Here is a 17,336-nt window from a genome sequence, read left to right as displayed (position 1 = left end):
TCAATTTACCAGCTGGAGTTGGAGAAGTGGGCCAGTTGCTTGCATGCAAAGGGATTGGTCTGCTTTTTCCTCCAGGCTCAGGAAGGGCGCGCAGGGGCAGGGCCTTGAGTAAGACCTAGATTCAAGTTGATGTCAGGTATGGCCTCACTGTGCCCATTTCATAACCTTTGTGGATCTCCACCCGTAGACGGGGCAGGTTGATGGAAAACCAGAACTCATGTGATAGAGGCTATATTCAGGAGTTGCTTATAGCTAGATTGTATCTTGTACCCTGTTGATAAGAATTGGAGCACAACTTCTTGAGCCAAAAGAGGCAACCAGCTTCTCAACCGTAGCTGGGTTTTAGTCATGGCTGCATGACCAGCCATCTGAGCATTATCTTAGACTATCTAAAATGACAATGGGAGTGGAGTTTTCAGTCAAGAGCATTTTGTGGACAGAACTGTGGGACTAGGTTCTACATGCCAGTAGGGATGATTTGGTATAGAATATTCAACTTGGCTTTTATTTTTGTCTTGTCAAATTTGGGATATAAGAATACTGATTAAGATTCAAGATCAGTGATCAAGTCAATGAAAGAAAAATTGCTTATAGAGTAGAATTTTGAATAATGAGAATAGTTCAATATTGAAATTGGATATTAAAACTGATCATAAAGTTTTAATGAAAAAAATGTCAAAATGCTTATCTGCCTTGGTTCATACAAAGCATTTATCAATCTTTGATTTGTTACCTTTGACATTGTAGAGTGACAATTTTGAGCCAGTTTTCTTTGTGTAGTACTTTGTTTAGACCTAAAAGGTTTCAGAACTCCCAGCATACCTGAGACGATTCAGAATGCAATATGGAAGGTGCTTCTTTGAAGAATTTCCATGTAGTTGGATTTGTAGAAATGTGCTGCTTTTTAAGAGCAAACAGTTGATTTCTTCTCTAGAGTTGGGAAATGAGGAGGTTTGGAATTAATTCAAGATTCTGGTTAGTTAGATTCCAGCAAATTTATTTTACAATTTTAAACTTCCTTAGAAATGGTAAATAATATAAGACAGAATACTTTCTTGTCATTTGGGAGGAAAAAGAGGCGTTATTTTAGCACAGACATGAAGTTTATAGGTTGCCATGTGGCCTTAAGGTCACATGGTGGTTCGGTTAGGGAGAACTCACTTCATAAATGAGACCCTGGCTCTTTGAAGAGGTGATAGGCAGAGTTTTGTGGTGACCATGAACAAGAGTCCTTTTCACATTAAATGTTACAATGACATTTATAGCCACTTCCTATTTCATAAGTAACTGTCTCTGTCATGTTTATTACCCTAGGGCCGCCTTTTTGCCTATCCTGACACTCACCGCCACCGCCTGGGACCCAACTATCTTCAGATTCCTGTGAACTGCCCCTACCGTGCTCGAGTGGCCAACTACCAGCGTGATGGCCCCATGTGCATGCATGACAACCAGGGTAGGCCTTGGCTCCCCTGCCAGGGCAGAGGGCACAGAGGGCAGGACACCAGACCAGTGGCTTTCAAACCATCCCCACAGGACCTCCTTTGCTGTGACAGTCTCCGCAGGTGCTGCCAGTGACCAAGTATTTCTTGCCCAGCACTATTGGTTCAGACTTCCCCAGGACTCTCCCCCCTGTATCTCTTTGATGCATTTTGTCAAGAGTTCCTGCCTCAGATTTTACTTTGCTGGCCATCTGATAGTTGAAGGCAGGGAGAAAGATCTTGCCATTTGGCTGTACTAGAGTGAAGCTTATATGGGAGTTACAAAATGGACGGTTCCTCACATCACTAGGACTTAGATCCTTGGCAGTGCAAAGCCAAGACCTGATGTCTTCTGCCTTTTTTTATGGTTCTGTTGAGGCCGTGGAGGAGCAGGTCCATCTGGGGTCTGGAAGGGATAGGATGGGCTAGTGGGAGGAGAGAAAGGAAGGCAGAGAAGTCAAGGGATTTTCTGTGCTGAGGGAATGTGGTTGAATTCATGTGGATGGATCCGGCAGTGAGCTGGGAAAATCCCAACCGCAGGCTGGTTTGCGCAAACCACTGGGTGCTTCTAGGCCACTCCTTGTTTAGACAGAAGTGAGATCAACTGGCGAGACGACAACCCACTGCATTTTGGTTTTTTGGAGTTCATTTACCAAATTTATGAGTTTTTTCTTTTAATTCCTTTTTGGGTGCTATTTACAGTCTTGGATTGTTAATTACTTATGCTAGTTAGCCAAGCAGAATGCCTGATTAGTGTTTTTCTCTCACTGTCCCACAGTTTAGTATAGATCTTAGTGTTATAATTCTTACCTGGGACATATGTGTTTCAGTACCAGGTTGCTTATATTGATCTCTTCAGAAATTTTGCTGATGATTGATATTTATAGTCATAGATGCCTATATAAAAACAAAATTTATTTTTCTATGATAAAAACAAATGTGCCTTAAAGGAAATTTGGAAAATACAGAAGAGAAGAAAATCTCTTCATGGTCCCAGAATCCCAAGGCCACGACTGGGCATTTTACTGTGTTTCTTGCTGTTCTTTTCTATTAATATTTTTTATACTTTAGATTATTTTGTATATGTAACTTTGTGCTTTGCTCTTACTATGGCTATTAATCCTTTTCCACTTATGGAACAAGTCTACACGCTTCCTAACTAATTCTAGTAGGTGGCTGCAGTATTTTTGTTCCCTAACTTACTCAGAGGTGTGATTGTGTCATTGCCTCAAGTAGTCTTCTGTGTTTTCATTCTTCTGTTCGTTGTTTTTTCCATTCACTTTCTTCAGTCCTTTTTTTGTTGAAACTGTCAATCGGAGATCAATGTATCTTTTGAACTTTACTCATAAACAACTACTTCATGTTTACCATTCTTGTTTACCATTACAGTGGCATTCTTAAGGAAAAAACTGCGTATGGATGTATTTGACATGCTGCCTGATTCTAGAAGTAGAGCATGTGGGCTGTGCTTGTAAAGTTCCATGAAAGAGTTTAATTATTCCCAAGTTAGTGCTTTAAAGACAACTCCCACTTTGAGTAAAGGTCAGAGCTTTTTTGGAAATGGAATTTTGAAATTACTCAAAGATCATGTTAAAGATCAAATTCTTAGTGCAGAAAACACTGGTAGCTGATTGTTGGAGCGTTTTGGAGACATAGCTGACAAATTTCTTGAGCTAGTAATTGAGCTTCGTAATGGCGATATGTGTCACTCAGGTAATGGTTCCTTGTCTGCCGTGGAGGTCACTTGCTTATTCTCTCTGTTGATACTTGGTGCCCTGATTGGTATCATGCATAGGCATCTCTTAATTATCCACTGTGGATAATGTGCTCTGGCAGCGAGCTAGGTAAAATTCCAACCACAGGCTGGTTTGCGCAAACCACTGAAGTTTCTATTTAGGCAATGTGGGCCCAGATAAGTCAGCTTCCACAGGTCTCAGCTGAGGCAGAGTGTCATTTGGAAACCAAGTATGCCAGAATGGGAAAAAAAAGCCTGTGTCATAGAAAATATTGTGATTATATTTGTCACTATTTCTTTCTGTAAAGTCCAGATAAATGAATGCTGACACACTACAAATATAAAATTTTTAAAAATATCTTTTTTACTAGTCTATGGAGGAATGTGAAAGTAAAGCTAGAATCAAAGACATCATAGTAAAAGAGAGATAATGTGAGAATTTTAAAAACATTTAAGGACAGTGGAATAGAGTTTGGTAATGGCCAGATATAATAAATAGGCTGTGCAGGAAGATGAGAAGCCCAGAGCTCTCGCCCACATCGCCTGCTGACTCATTCCTGGGTGACCTGCACAGTCCCTTAGCATCTCAGAGCTCCATAACTGGTCTGTGGATGGAAGGAACAGGGCTAGAACTTTCAAGTTATTCCTAAGAGTTCTGTGATTCAGTGTTCAAGTGGAACCCAAGTCCAAATAAAACTCTTCGATTTGAAATGTGTCTATGAGTCTAGTCTCAGTAGTGATCATCAAATCTTTGAAAACTTATGCTTGTGCGGGTGAGCATCAGGAGACTACATAGCTGAGAACTGTTGACAGGTTGAAATGGACTTGGAGGTCTCTGTTCACTCAGGCTGAGGCAGCCCATATGAGCATTGAGAAGACGAAGCCTTCTCTAAGACTCTTAGCCCTGCCTGCAGCCAAGTCTGAGAAGTGAAAAATTGCACGTGTGTGTATATGTGTATTTGATTACCACTTGAATTTTTTTCCTTGAATATTAATTGCTTGCCTACTGGTTTCCGTCTTCATATTGCTAATGAGTCTTGTTTTCCTTTAAAGGTGGTGCTCCAAATTACTATCCCAACAGCTTTTGTGCTCCGGAACAGCAGCCCTCAGCCCTGGAGCACGGCTCACAGGCCTCTGCAGATGTGAAGCGTTTCAACAGTGCCAATGAGGACAATGTCACTCAGGTAATGGTTCCTTGTCTGCCGTGGAGGTCACTTGCTTATTCTCCCTGTTGATGTCTGCCTCTTTCCCCCCTCTCTTAAAGTGTCTAACTTCTTAAATTGAATTCAGAGAAGACTTATCTCTAATAGGAACCCATGATCTTTATTGGAAGGGGTTGAATAGTTGTATTACCGTGCTCTTTCCGTTCAAGGTATGGAGACTCATCTCAGTTCCCTTAAGTCTTTTTTTTTTTTTTTTATAGAGAGAGAGAGAGAGAGAATTTTTAATATTTATTTTTTTTAGTTTTCGGCAGACACAACATCTTTGTTTATATGTGCTGCTGAGGATTGAACCCGGGTTGCATATATGCCAGGCAAGCGCACTACCGCTTGAGCCACAACCCCAGCCCCTCCCCTAAGTCTTTTTTTTTTTATTTTTTATTGATTGTTCAAAACATTACAGAGCTCATGATATATCATCTTTCATACATTTGACTCAATTGGGTTTTGAACTCCCATTTCTACCCCAAATACAGATTGCAGAATCACATCTGTTACACACTCACATTTTTACATAATGGCATATTAGTGACTGTTGTATTCTGCTACCTTTCCTATCCCCTACTATCCCCCCTCCCCTCCCCTCCCCTTCCCCTAAGTCTTATTGAAGAGATATAGCTGGGGCTGCTGGGAAAATGTGTTTTCACAGAAATCTAAGAAATGAGCAAGTACAGCTTAAGCACCATCAAATCTACTTAGATGTTTTTCCTGTTCCTTTGATTGACTTAATTGTTGTTTTAAAATATGAATATTTCTATCATTTATCATTTCTATTTTGGGTGATAATCCTGGCCAATATCTTTTTATACTGCTTGAAGCCAGTTTAAACCAACTATTGCATTTTCTTCAAGTTAGTTTTTAAGTAATGATATTACTAGAAGCAACAAGTCTACATAGCAACCAAGTGAGAGGTATGTTGTTGTTCCTCCTGTGACTATTGGTGAGCATAGGAAGGCAGTGTGCCACAACTCCAAGGTTTGCAATGGTGTGATCCTCAATATTGTCACAAAAGCTCTGTTTCTTAATGTTGTGAGTTTCAGATCCGTAATCTGTTAAATAACCCCTTCCCCACTGCCAGGCCCTTCTCAGAGCCTTTCAAATGTTACATGTAGCATTGTCTTTTTTTATTCTTTTCTCTGCCCTTTTTGTGTGTGTTTGTGAGTGTGAGGAAGCACCTTCTACTCCTCTTAATACTTCTGTGTTAGATTCTAGAGAGAGAGAATCAGATGGACTCAGCTAATCTTTTCACCCTGGCTTCTGTGTCATTGGTCTCTGGTCATCCTGTAGTTGACTGCCGCAGGTCAGGTGCTCATCCTGTTTCCAATCACCTATGGCTACCCTAAGGGGACTTTCAGTAGCTGCTGTGAGGGACTTATGCATGGGCAGCTCCATGCCAGTCATGTGTTCAGTGCAACTTACACCACACTCACAAGAATAAAGTTAAAAAATGTAGTTGTTCTAGAGTTCTATACAGGTCATTTATGTTAAACTTAGTATTTAAATTGGGTTGGAACCTATTTCTAGTTTCTCAATATGAGAATGTAGATTCCAAGTAAGATATACTTAAATATACGAATTAATTCACTGGGAGGATATATTTGAAAGACATTTGCATGTATGTGAGTGTGTGTGTGTGTGTGTGTGTGTAAACATTATTTTAAGATATAAACCATGTTTAATTTAAAATAGCTCCTATAAAACTTTTATATTTTTAGTGATGCAGTGTTACTAAGTATATTGCTGCATACTCCCTGTCTTGCAAAGAAATTTGCCTGTGCTGGGTCAATATAGGTACAATATGCATCATACAACTCTTGAATAAATTAATAATGAGGCTACTGTTTGCACCTTAAAATTTACCGTGTGATCCTTGGTATATTGAGAGATCTTCTTATGACCATTTAGTATGCACATTTCTAAGCAGTCATGCTACTATTATTATAGATTTATAACATGATTATATAATGATAAGTCATATGGGAAATAAAGAAGATTCAGATTTATTCTGTTAAAAATGATTCACGTGGACTCCTACTCTGGCTCTGGCAGACCTATCCACTTATGGAGAACATTGGAATGCTAGGGAAAATATAGAAAGCATGTGGTTCAAGGTTTTGGAGAGTTAATGAAGCAAGGATTTAAGGGATCAAGATGTCAGAGAGAAGGAAGTGCAGGAAAAAGAAGGTGCCAGGTAAGCCTGAAGTTTCTTGTCCTCTCCTCATAAAGCATTTATTAATGTCTTGCAAGAATGGGTCAGAATGCCGGTGGAGTTCATAGCAGTTTCATGGGCCTGCAGCCCAGGGTCTGCTGAGGAGGAGAACCAGAGGTTCCACCCCAGGCTCCAGCTGGAACCCTGAAGGGCCATGCCTAGGAAGAAGGGCAAACCTGAAATAAACTTGTTCTCCCAGGAGCTGAAACGCAGCTGTGCATCAGCTCAGTCTCAGACAGGATGTGTCGGAACGCCACCACAATCGACATAGACTTCTGTGACCTTGAAAGGCGTGGGGATTTCTTGCCACCAGCAAGCAAGTGGTCCAGTCTATAGTGGACACTAGCTGGGTGTATTAGTCAGATTTTCAATGTTGTGAAAAATACCCTGAGAAAAATGACTTAAAGGAGGAAAGATTTATTTCGGCTCACAGTTTCAAAGATTTCGGTCCATGGTCAGCAGCTTCATTGCTTTGGTCCTGAGGTATAGAATGTCATGGCAGAGAAGAGCTGCTCAGCTACTAGAGGGCAGGAAGGAGAGGAAAAGGGAGAGGGAAAGGGGGAGGGAAAAGAGGAGGGAGAGGGGGAGGGAGAGGGGGAGGGGAGGGACGAGGGAAGGGGAGGAAGAGGAAGAAGAGGAAAACAAAACAAAGCAGGACACTACCAAATGATCAACATCCTCCAACTAGGCCCTGACTTCTAAAATATCTACCAACTCCCATAATGCCATCAAATTATTAATCCATCAGTGGATTAATCCTTGATGAGGTGAGAGGCCCATCACTATTCCAAATCCCACCTCTGAACGTTGCTGCATTGGGGAACAAGCCTTCAATAGGAATTTCCTTGTCGGGGGGGACTTCATAACCAAGCCATAACACTGAGTGTCTCCTAATCTAATTCATTTCTCACATTACCTAGAGTGTCAGATCCCACAGGTTGAGGGCTCTGTCCCTGAGACTGCTCTCCCTCACCCCTAATGCTCATCTCAAGCCTCAAGGTTTTTTTTTTTTTTTTTTGCCTGTGCTTCTCACTATAGAGATATAAATTAGGGTTCCCACAACCCTCTCCTCAGGTTTGGTTCAGTTAATTTGCTTGAGTGGTTCACAGGACTTGGGGAAATATGTTTACAGCTCTATTATTAAGGATACTACAGAATATACAGATGAAGAGCTGCATAGGGCAGGGTATGAGAGAAGGGCACAGTGCTTCTATGCCCTCTCTGACAGTACACCCTCCAAGAAGAACCTCATGTTCAGCTATCTGGAAGCCCTGGGAACCCTGTTTTTTTAAATTTAATTTTATTTTATTGCATATCTAATGCTACTGCTCCTAGACTGAGTAGGGAAACCCAGCAAGATCTGTTCAGTTTCTGCTTGGCCTCTGTGCAGAAATTCTCCCTTCTGTTTATGGGACTTTCTGGAATGAGGAGTGTGTTATGATCTACTGTCAGACAAGAATAGAGAATTTCTTTATGGCAACTCCAACACAGAGAGACAAGGGAAGATATGACCTCCTCAGGGAAGAAAAATACTATTTTCTATGGCCTACTTTGGGGAGGAAGTTCTGAGCCAGGAACCATGGCCCTAAACCAAATGTACATGCTGTAATATCACAGGTGATCTTCTCCATTCTAATGCTTCCCCGAAGCAGACATAAATCTTCTTTGGCAGATAATAGAACCTCAGATCATATCTAGATCTTTTCACGTATAAATGTCAATTCAGTAATAATAAGGTACACCTAACACATAAGACTTTATGACTGAAAAATCAAGAGATATGAAGAAAAAAACAAAAACTGACAGTACAAACAAACATACTGGAGATGCAGATAATGGAATTGTAAGATGCAGGTTTTAGAATAACCATGATTAATGTTTTCAAGAAAATAGATGACAATAAGGGGAATATTATAATTTTAATCTATAAAAAATTAAATAGACATACTGAACTAGAAATCGCAACAACTTAAAATAATAACATAGTAGATGAATTTAAAAGGAAATTAACAGCTGAAGAGAAGATTAGTGATTAGGGCAGTAGATAATAACACTAGCTCATGAGGAAAGAGAACTCTTTATCATGAGACTATATATATATACACACACACACACACACACACACACACACACACACACACACACATACATACATATACATACTACACACACACAGTCCTGGGGATTGAACCCAGGGGCTCATGCATGCTAGGCAAGTACTCTACCAGTGAGCCATATCCCCAGCTCTATGAGACATCATTTAGAAATTGAAAAGAAAAATTACAGAATGGGGAAGATGTATTTGCAATTCATCTAACAAATGAGTTATATACAGAATATATGAGGATCTCCTACAGAGCAATCTGAAAAAGTCTACTGGATAGAAAAATGAGCAGTCCAATAGGCACATCACCAGGTAGATATCCAAATGGTTGAAAAAAGGTGGTTTCCTTCAATAATCATCATTAAAATGCCAACTAAGAAACACTGCTACACTTGTACCAAAATAGCTAGAATTAAAAAGAAACACTGCTACACTTGTACCAAAATAGCTAGAATTAAAAAGATTGCCCTATCAAGTGTTGTGAGAACAAGAATAACTCTGACGTGAGTTTAGCCTAGTTCAGCTGTTTTGGAAGGTTGTTTGACAATATCTGTTGTAGCTGAACATATGCTTGCCTTTTGACCCAGCAGACCCACTCTTCAGTTGATACCCAATAGAAAGCTATATATACACGATCATTTGAAGACATTTATAAGACTGTTCATGCTATCCAAATGTTCATTTAATGAAAGAATGGAAAAGTAAGCAACAGTATATTCTCACAATGTATAGTAATGGAAATTTATAAACTATTGCAATAAACCAACAATACAGTTGAATTTGTACAAACATGACTTTGAGCAAAAAGGCCAAATAAGAATATAGGCTGTATGATTACATTTCAAAAAACAAAGCCCGAACACATTTATACTATTAGAAGTGAAAATGAATTGCCTTTAGGTAGGAGAAAGGGGATTTCTGAGATGTGGGTATTATTTCATCTTTATTTGGGTGGTCGCTACACAGTTGTGTTCACTGAAACATTGATCTTTACACTTATGATTGATGCTCTTTACTGCCACGTATGTTTCACTTAAATTAAAAAGGTTATTAAAGAAAAAAAATCTCTTACTTTGCATTGACTGGTAACTATGACACTTTTTTTTTTTTTAATAAAAAAAGGAATTTGGTCCTGCCACAAAGGGTCAATGGTTAACATGTGGAGCTGATGGAGTGGTTTCAGATCCTTTATTTATTGATGATAGAACAGTCCATGTCCCTCTGCAGTGAGCAACTAAGTTGTAGGGTAGTGGTTGTTAGCCAGACTTGAGAACATGCAAGTCAGAGCACAGGAGAGTCCTCCAGTTGAACTTCTTCAAAGTTAACTGCCTTTATTTGAACAGTAGTGAAGACAGAAGCTAGGGTTGGGTGAAGAGTCTTCCTGTTCATGCTATTTGTGATGTAGTCTAGTTAGGCCACATGCTGAAATAGGTGTGCTGTTTATCTTTGTACACACATGTGGGTACTTTTTTATTTGCTTCTAAAAACTGGAGATTGATCAAATCTCTAGAAGAATAAATATTTTGTGGGGGTTTTATTTAGTCATGTGTTGACAAATACTTAACTCTTGACTCTCTGGGGGAGAAAGTTGTGGTTTGTAATGTTCATCAATTTTCAGGGTGGGGCTATTCCCCAAGGCAGATGTTTTTTTTTTTAAAAAAAAATTTTAGCTGTAGATGAACACAATATCATTATTTTTTTAAAATTCATTTTTATGTGGTACTGAGGATCGAACCCAGTGCCTTACAAATGGGAGGTAATCGCTCTACTGAGCTACAACCCCAGAAAGGCAGATTTTAAGCTGCCCAAATGATATCCTTGAACCTATGGCTTTGGGAAGTGATGCTTAATATCACTGTTACATACTGTTTCCACCAGAGAGATAGTACAGATATAAGCAATCTTAAAACCACAGGTAATATGTCTTAATTATAAAGTGATGTGTTTTGAGTATTTCTTTCATCTTTACTGTTATTTCAGTTTTAAACTGATAGGATTTAAATTTTACAAAAGCATATTTAATAACTTTTTAAAAGAATTCCTGAAATCATGATAATGTACTTTTATGACAAGCTGGCTGTAGTGCACCACTGAAAATGTAGTAATTAATTCCTTTCTTAGTCCAAGATGGTAGATTGAGGTGACACAGTAGAGTTTTCTTTTTCTTCTCACACAGAAATGCTAGGTCAAATTTTTTTTTAAAAGAATAATGCAGCTCAGCTAATTATTATAATTAAGACATATTACCTGTACACTATCTTTAAGGCCCAGAAATGAAAATGGAATTAGTGAGTGATCATTGAAGTCTCATGGAGGTAACTAGACCTGATTTGCCCCTTATGAAGATTTTATGCCTCCAAAGGGTTAGGAGTGAGAACTGGGGTTATGGCTCAGTGGTGGGGCACCTAGCATGCCTGGATTGATTCCCAGCACTACATAAAAACAAACAAACCAAAGGTTAGAAGTAAGGCTTCAGGCTTCACGTGTTGTAGGGAGCTAGAATTGGTAAAGACCAGGAAAGAGCACCCCACCATTCAAACTGAAGATGCAACTTGGAAGCATGTGAGTTGTAAATGGAATCAATTTCTTCAATCCTGAGAAATTGGGAGTTCTTGCCCTCTCCTGTTCTCAAGTGAGGTATCTACATTCTGGTCCCATCTAGAGCCACATGGAAGCTGTGTACTAAGAAACAAGTAAATCAGTGAGCCCTTTTGGGCTTCGCAGAGAGGATGAGAAAATCACCACATGAAGATATCTTCACAGATGGGACACATTTGGTACTTACATAGAAGATAATTCCTGTTGAATATGAGTCACGGGAAAACTGCAATACATACAATGAAATCCAGTGGCCTGAGAAATTGCTGATGGAAGAATCATACACCTGATAATCTGAAAGTGCTTTTAAAATAAGCATGTACACATATTTAAGGAGATACAAGAATTAATCTATAAGAGAAAATTAGAATGTAAGAAAAATCAAAGAATGCCAGGTAGATTTGAAAAAGAACCAAATAGAAATTTCTAGAAACAAATAATCTTCAAAATAAAAATTCAACAGATATTGAATCCCAGTGGATGTTTATAAAAAATGTTAGATATAGTTAAAGAAAAAATTAGTTAATTGGAACTATGTCTGAGGAAATTCCCAGGGTGCAGTACTTTAATTAGATTTTGTTGAAGTCTGATTTTTTTTATTGGTTGTTCAAAACATTACAAAGCTCATGATATATATATCATCTTTCATTGAAGTCTGATTTTTTAAACTTTGTTATTAGATTTATATTTTCCTCAAAAAAAATTTTTTTTTGTATTGAGAATTGAAGCCAGGCTTTGCACATACTAGGCAAATGCTCTATCCCTGAGCTATAACCCCAGCCCCTTACTTTCCTCAAATTTAAGAGTATATGTAAATATTTGATTACTTTGAAAAATGATATATATCTCAAGATTTTATGAATTTTATAACTGCATAATTGGATATTATTGAATTTTATAAACATTAACAAAACATTGTGCAGAGCTGAGTCTGTCACATTAATCATACTTAACAGATACTTGTTGAATGAATGAATGAATGAATGAATGAAATGTTAGAATAAAATCATAGCTACAACCTAGAAATGGTTGATTTTAGGATCAAGCAGAGATTACTAGAATTCATAGATGTTAATCTATCAGCATTTGCTATAGTAGTAAATTCAGCAGTCTAAGCAAAATATCACTATCAATATCTGTCTTGCCAATGTAAGCACTGATATACTATTTAAATGAATTAGTTTTTTCTTCTCATGGTTCTGGGAAAATTGAACAAAGATTGTATTATGTTACATTTACATTCAGAGACAACTTGCACATTTTCGACTTATTGATATTAAAATGTGGTGTATTTGTAGGCCTTGTATTTATAGAATGTTTATAAGCATTGACTATGAAGAACATTATTAAAAAACACTCATGAGCTATTAGGAAATGAGTCCCTCCTGTCTTGCTTAAAACACAAGAAAACACAAATGGCAGTTCCAATTATTTTATATTATCCTTAAATTTTAAAAATGGTATTTTTCAAAAGTAGCATTTTGGATGTGTTTTGTGTGTGTGTGTGTGTGTGTGTCAGAGAGAGAGAGAGAGAGAGAGAGAGAGAGAGAGATAAATTGGTTGTTTGATTCTTTGTGCCTTCTTTTTGCTGAGCAGGTGAGGGAATTCTATACAAAAGTGCTGAATGAAGAGGAGAGGAAACGCCTGTGTGAAAACATTGCTGGCCATCTCAAGGACGCACAACTCTTCATCCAGAGGAAAGCGGTGAGTCAATCTTTGTAAGCTGAAGGGTGACATCTTCTGGCTGATGGAGGTAGTGCAGCGATGTGGGAGAACTTTAAAAGAAGTATCGTTTTTTCTTTTTTTTAATTGTTTCTTAGTTATACATGAAGTAGAATGCATTTGATATAATATAAAAGCCTGGAATATATCTTATTCTAATTAGGACCCTATTCTTGTGGATGTACACAATGGCGGTATTCACTGTGGTGTATTCATATATGTACATAGGGAAATTATGTCAGATTCATTCCACTGACTTTCCTTTTGCTATCCCCCTACCTTCCCCTCATTTCCCTTTGTCTAATATACTGAAAGAGCATGTCTCTCCTACTTAAATTGAGCCTAAGTAATAATATTTTTTTTTTTTAAAGTAATAATCCTCAATGAATCTTTGATTATTTTCTAGTCTCATTTTATCTGGAATGACATATCTGCTGATCCTTAGCCTTTTTCCAGTGTGTAATAATTTTAATTGAGTTCAGGATGAATTCTTTCCTGTGCTATTTAATTTAACTGCTACCAACTTCTGTGCAGGATAGTAAATACAAGTCAATGTCTGATGCTCCTACTACCATTTCCTTAGGTTTTGGATGATAAGAAATACAGCTTACATATTTGTGGTTTGACACCTGCCTAAAGGCTTGATGTCATGACACCTTGACCCTCTTTCAGATGTAAGCTGGACACTTGCCTGTTTTCTGGGGTGAGAACTGGGAGACTTCCAGAAGGAAGGCCGACCTTTTGACTTGGGGAGAGGGTCTTTCTGCTGGCTGCTCACGGAGCTCTCAAGCTCTCTTACTTCTGGTTTCCTGGCCTGTCACAGGGACAAGCATCTTGTAAATCTAAGAGTCCTACCATTTCCTTGTGCTGCTGCTTTTCTGTTCATAGGGTAGCTGTGTGGGATGTTGAAGGCTTGGGTTCAGGAACCTGCAGAGAACCAGATGGTTGCTCTGGAACCTGGAAGAGCAGGTTTTATCTCATTTTTCTGGTGAGAGTGGATAAGATAACTTATAAGTAGCAGAACTGGGCTTGCATCCTTGGCAGTCTTTTGTCACATGTCCTGATGTCCCCCCTTCTCCTTCCACGTTCTGGGCTTAGCCTGCAGTCAGGAATTCCTGCCCGAAGTATGTGGGCTTTCCTGGTGGATGCCAGTGTCTCCATACACTTCACTGTGAACTCAGGCAGTGCTTCACACAGTTGCTAATAATAGTTGAGAACTTTGAGTTCAGCTCTCTGCATGTAGCAAATGCCACTCATCTCTTGTGTGTTCTTCTTATAATATTCTATGCGGTTGGTTCTGTGTGTGTTTTCTCCCAACGATAAGCAGCTCTCTGCTTCTCTGACAGTAACTGGGTGTCCCACAACTCAGTTCAATCCTAATAGCACCTGTCAGTATCTGAGTAAGTGTCAGAACCCACAGCTTAGAGGGTCGGCCCCACAAGACTGCCCAATGCAGTGTCCCACTACCCGCCTTCTGCATATTCTGACTACAGATCCAGGGGTTCCCATGGTTCTTCTTTGGGTTTGGTAATTTGCTAGAATGACTCACAGAACTCAGGAAAGAGCTTTACTTTACTTACCCATTTGTACAAAGGCTACAACTCAGGAACAGCCAAGTGGAGGTGATGCAGTGGGCAGGGTGTGCGGGCAGGGCCTGGAGCTCCCTGGCCTCTCTGGGGGTGCTACCTTCCTACAACTCACTGTGTCCTCCCATCCAGAAGCTCCTGACCCCTGTCATTTAGAGGTTTATGGAGGTTTCATTGCATAGGCTTGGGGGATGAAATGGTTGGCCCTGGAGACTGAACACAATCTCTAGCTCCACTCCCCTCCTGGAGGCTCAGGGATGGACGGGTGCGACCTTCTGATCGCACACTTGGTCTTTCTGGCACTAGCTCCATCCTGAAGCTCTCTAGGACCCCCCACGAGTCATCTCAGGCTCACACAGAAGACAGTTCCAAGGGTTTCAGGAGCTCTGTGCCAGGATCATAGGACAAAGACCAAATACTTGATTTTTATGATGTTACATAGGTGAAATTATTTTGTGCATTTTGGGAGGGGGACACTGAAGCTCAGGTACGTTAAGTGACTGACACAAGATTGCTTAGTCAGTATATAGCGGAGTTGTTACTGGACCCTCAAGGCCCACTCCCAGACCTGAGTTGTGGTGCTGCTTCCTGCTGGGATGTTCTCCCTCCTCTACTAAAAATACACTGGAAAACAGAGATGCCAGGGGGCATGGTAAGGGTGTAGGTGCTGCTTACACTTATTTTCATTTGGTTCTAGGTCAAGAACTTCTGTGATGTCCACCCTGACTATGGGGCCCGCATCCAGGCTCTTTTGGACAAATACAACACTGAGAAGCCTAAGGTGAGCGCGGGCAGCCCGGCTCTCATGGGATGTGAGCATGGGTTAGTTAGACACAGCTTGGTTTCCTTCCACTGAACATTATTCCCTCCAGGGTCTGTTTCTTGCAACTAATAGATTTCTCAAGCAGCTTTTCAGAAATTCAATTGAGAAATAAAGCAATTACTTGCAAAACCATACTCTTCATTTTTAGCTCTAGACAATGGAAGTTTAAAATGAATGAATTCTGGAGTACTATTTTCATTCGGGTACAAGTGAAAGAAGATACCAGTAGTTGCCTGTGAGTTAATTAGCCTGATGCACTTGTTCTTTTAAAACAGAACGCGATCCACACCTTTGTGCAGGCCGGGTCTCACTTGGCTGCAAGGGAGAAAGCTAACCTGTGAGACTTCGGGCCTCCTCCTTCTGCAAGGAACTCTGCGTCTGTGAAGTGAATGTTGTTCACTTCATGATGTTCACGTCTGCAACCCACTCATCGCTGGGTGAAGATTCTCCTGTGCTAATGTGTGAATGAAAGTTAATGTTTTTAAAATGAAAATTTTAAGGTTTCTATAGCAAATAATGTAACAGTAACTTTTAATGCTGCTTCCTTAGGAGAGAATAAAGTTAAGGCTTAACAATCATGTAAAAGAAACATGTATTTGCATTCGATAGTTGGTTGGATTATTCATTTAAAATGACTAGAAGAAAATTTCTAGGTAGAAATATGATTTTATTTGATAAGAAAAATCTTGGTGAAATAAGTATGTTTACATATCACCTTATGGCCTATTAATAAAAACGTGGCTATAATTATATAAAAAGAAAATATAAAGATGATCCACTCAAATTTTTATTTTTCTAAGATTCTCATAGGAAAACTACCCTTACTGCATCAGTGTCTTCAGAGAATAGTAGTGCCATCGCAGCTTGATGTGTAATGCCTGTAATTGACCAGATTCCAGTTTTCACTTGGATTGTGTTTATGCTAATACAGTGTTGATTTTGCAACAAGCTGATTTGTAATTGCTTACATTTTTACAATAAAATAATCTCTAAGAATAGAAGAAGTAGTATTTGATTTCTTTTTCTTTTTGGGGGGAGATACTGGAGATTGAACTCACATTAAGCCCCATCCCCAGCCCTATTTTGTATTTTATTTAGAGCAGGGTCTCACTGAGTTGCTAAGTACCTCACTGTTACTGAGGCTAGCTTTGAATTTTCTATCCTCCTGCCTCAGCCTCCTGAGTTGCTGGGGTTACAGGCATGCAGCACCATGCCCGCCTTGATTTCTTTTGACTATATATATAACTTGAAAAACGACACCAGACATCATCTGTCTTCAGATGCTTACCCTTAAAAATGAAAGTACCAATATCTTGAGGACACTGTGTTATTTTTAAAAATTCATAGTCTTAAAGCAACCTTCGGGAACAGTGAGAAAATAGCAAATATTCTGACTTTTGAAATCATACTTAGATCTCTTGCTTTTGTTAGCTCACTTACTTTTTATAGGTTTAAAAAATAGGGGCACAGAACTTTTAGTTATCCTTTTCTTTAAACTCACATTTGCCTTATGCTTCTAAATCACATGGAAGATTTTTTTTTTTTATTGGTTGTTCAAAACATTACAGAGCTCAAGACATATCATCTTTCATACATTCGACTCAATTGGGTTTTGAACTCCCCAAATACATAATACAGACTCACTTCTGTTACATACTCACATTTTTACATAATGGCATATTAGTGACTGTTGTATTCTGCTACCTTTCCTATCCCCTACTATCCCCCCTCCCCTCCCCTCCCCTCCCAACATCCCTCTCTACCTCCTCTGCTGTTGTTCAATTCTCTCCCCTTTTTTTCCCCCCATCACATGGAAGATTTTAAAGGTAAATTCTAAATACTAAATGAAACCCATTTTTCT

At 39.2% G+C, this 17,336-nt stretch overlaps 1 protein-coding gene across 1 annotated transcript in view; it reads left to right on the top strand.

The window, feature by feature from the left end:
- Cat (catalase) overlaps positions 1–16,479 on the top strand; it is a 36,135-nt gene extending 19,656 nt beyond the window's left edge. The window contains exons 9-13 of the mRNA XM_005327419.5: positions 1,315–1,453; positions 4,267–4,397; positions 12,941–13,048; positions 15,350–15,433; positions 15,751–16,479. Coding sequence (XP_005327476.1) covers positions 1,315–1,453; positions 4,267–4,397; positions 12,941–13,048; positions 15,350–15,433; positions 15,751–15,816 — 528 coding nt within the window. The 3' untranslated portion in view covers positions 15,817–16,479. The remainder of the gene's footprint in view (positions 1–1,314; positions 1,454–4,266; positions 4,398–12,940; positions 13,049–15,349; positions 15,434–15,750) is intronic.
- The last annotated feature ends 857 nt before the right edge of the window (positions 16,480–17,336 follow it).

This window comes from Ictidomys tridecemlineatus, chromosome 4 (assembly GCF_052094955.1).
Source record: "Ictidomys tridecemlineatus isolate mIctTri1 chromosome 4, mIctTri1.hap1, whole genome shotgun sequence".
Taxonomy (NCBI): domain Eukaryota; kingdom Metazoa; phylum Chordata; class Mammalia; order Rodentia; family Sciuridae; genus Ictidomys; species Ictidomys tridecemlineatus.
Note: the sequence above shows the minus strand (reverse complement) of the source record. Positions and strands in the feature narration are given on the sequence as shown.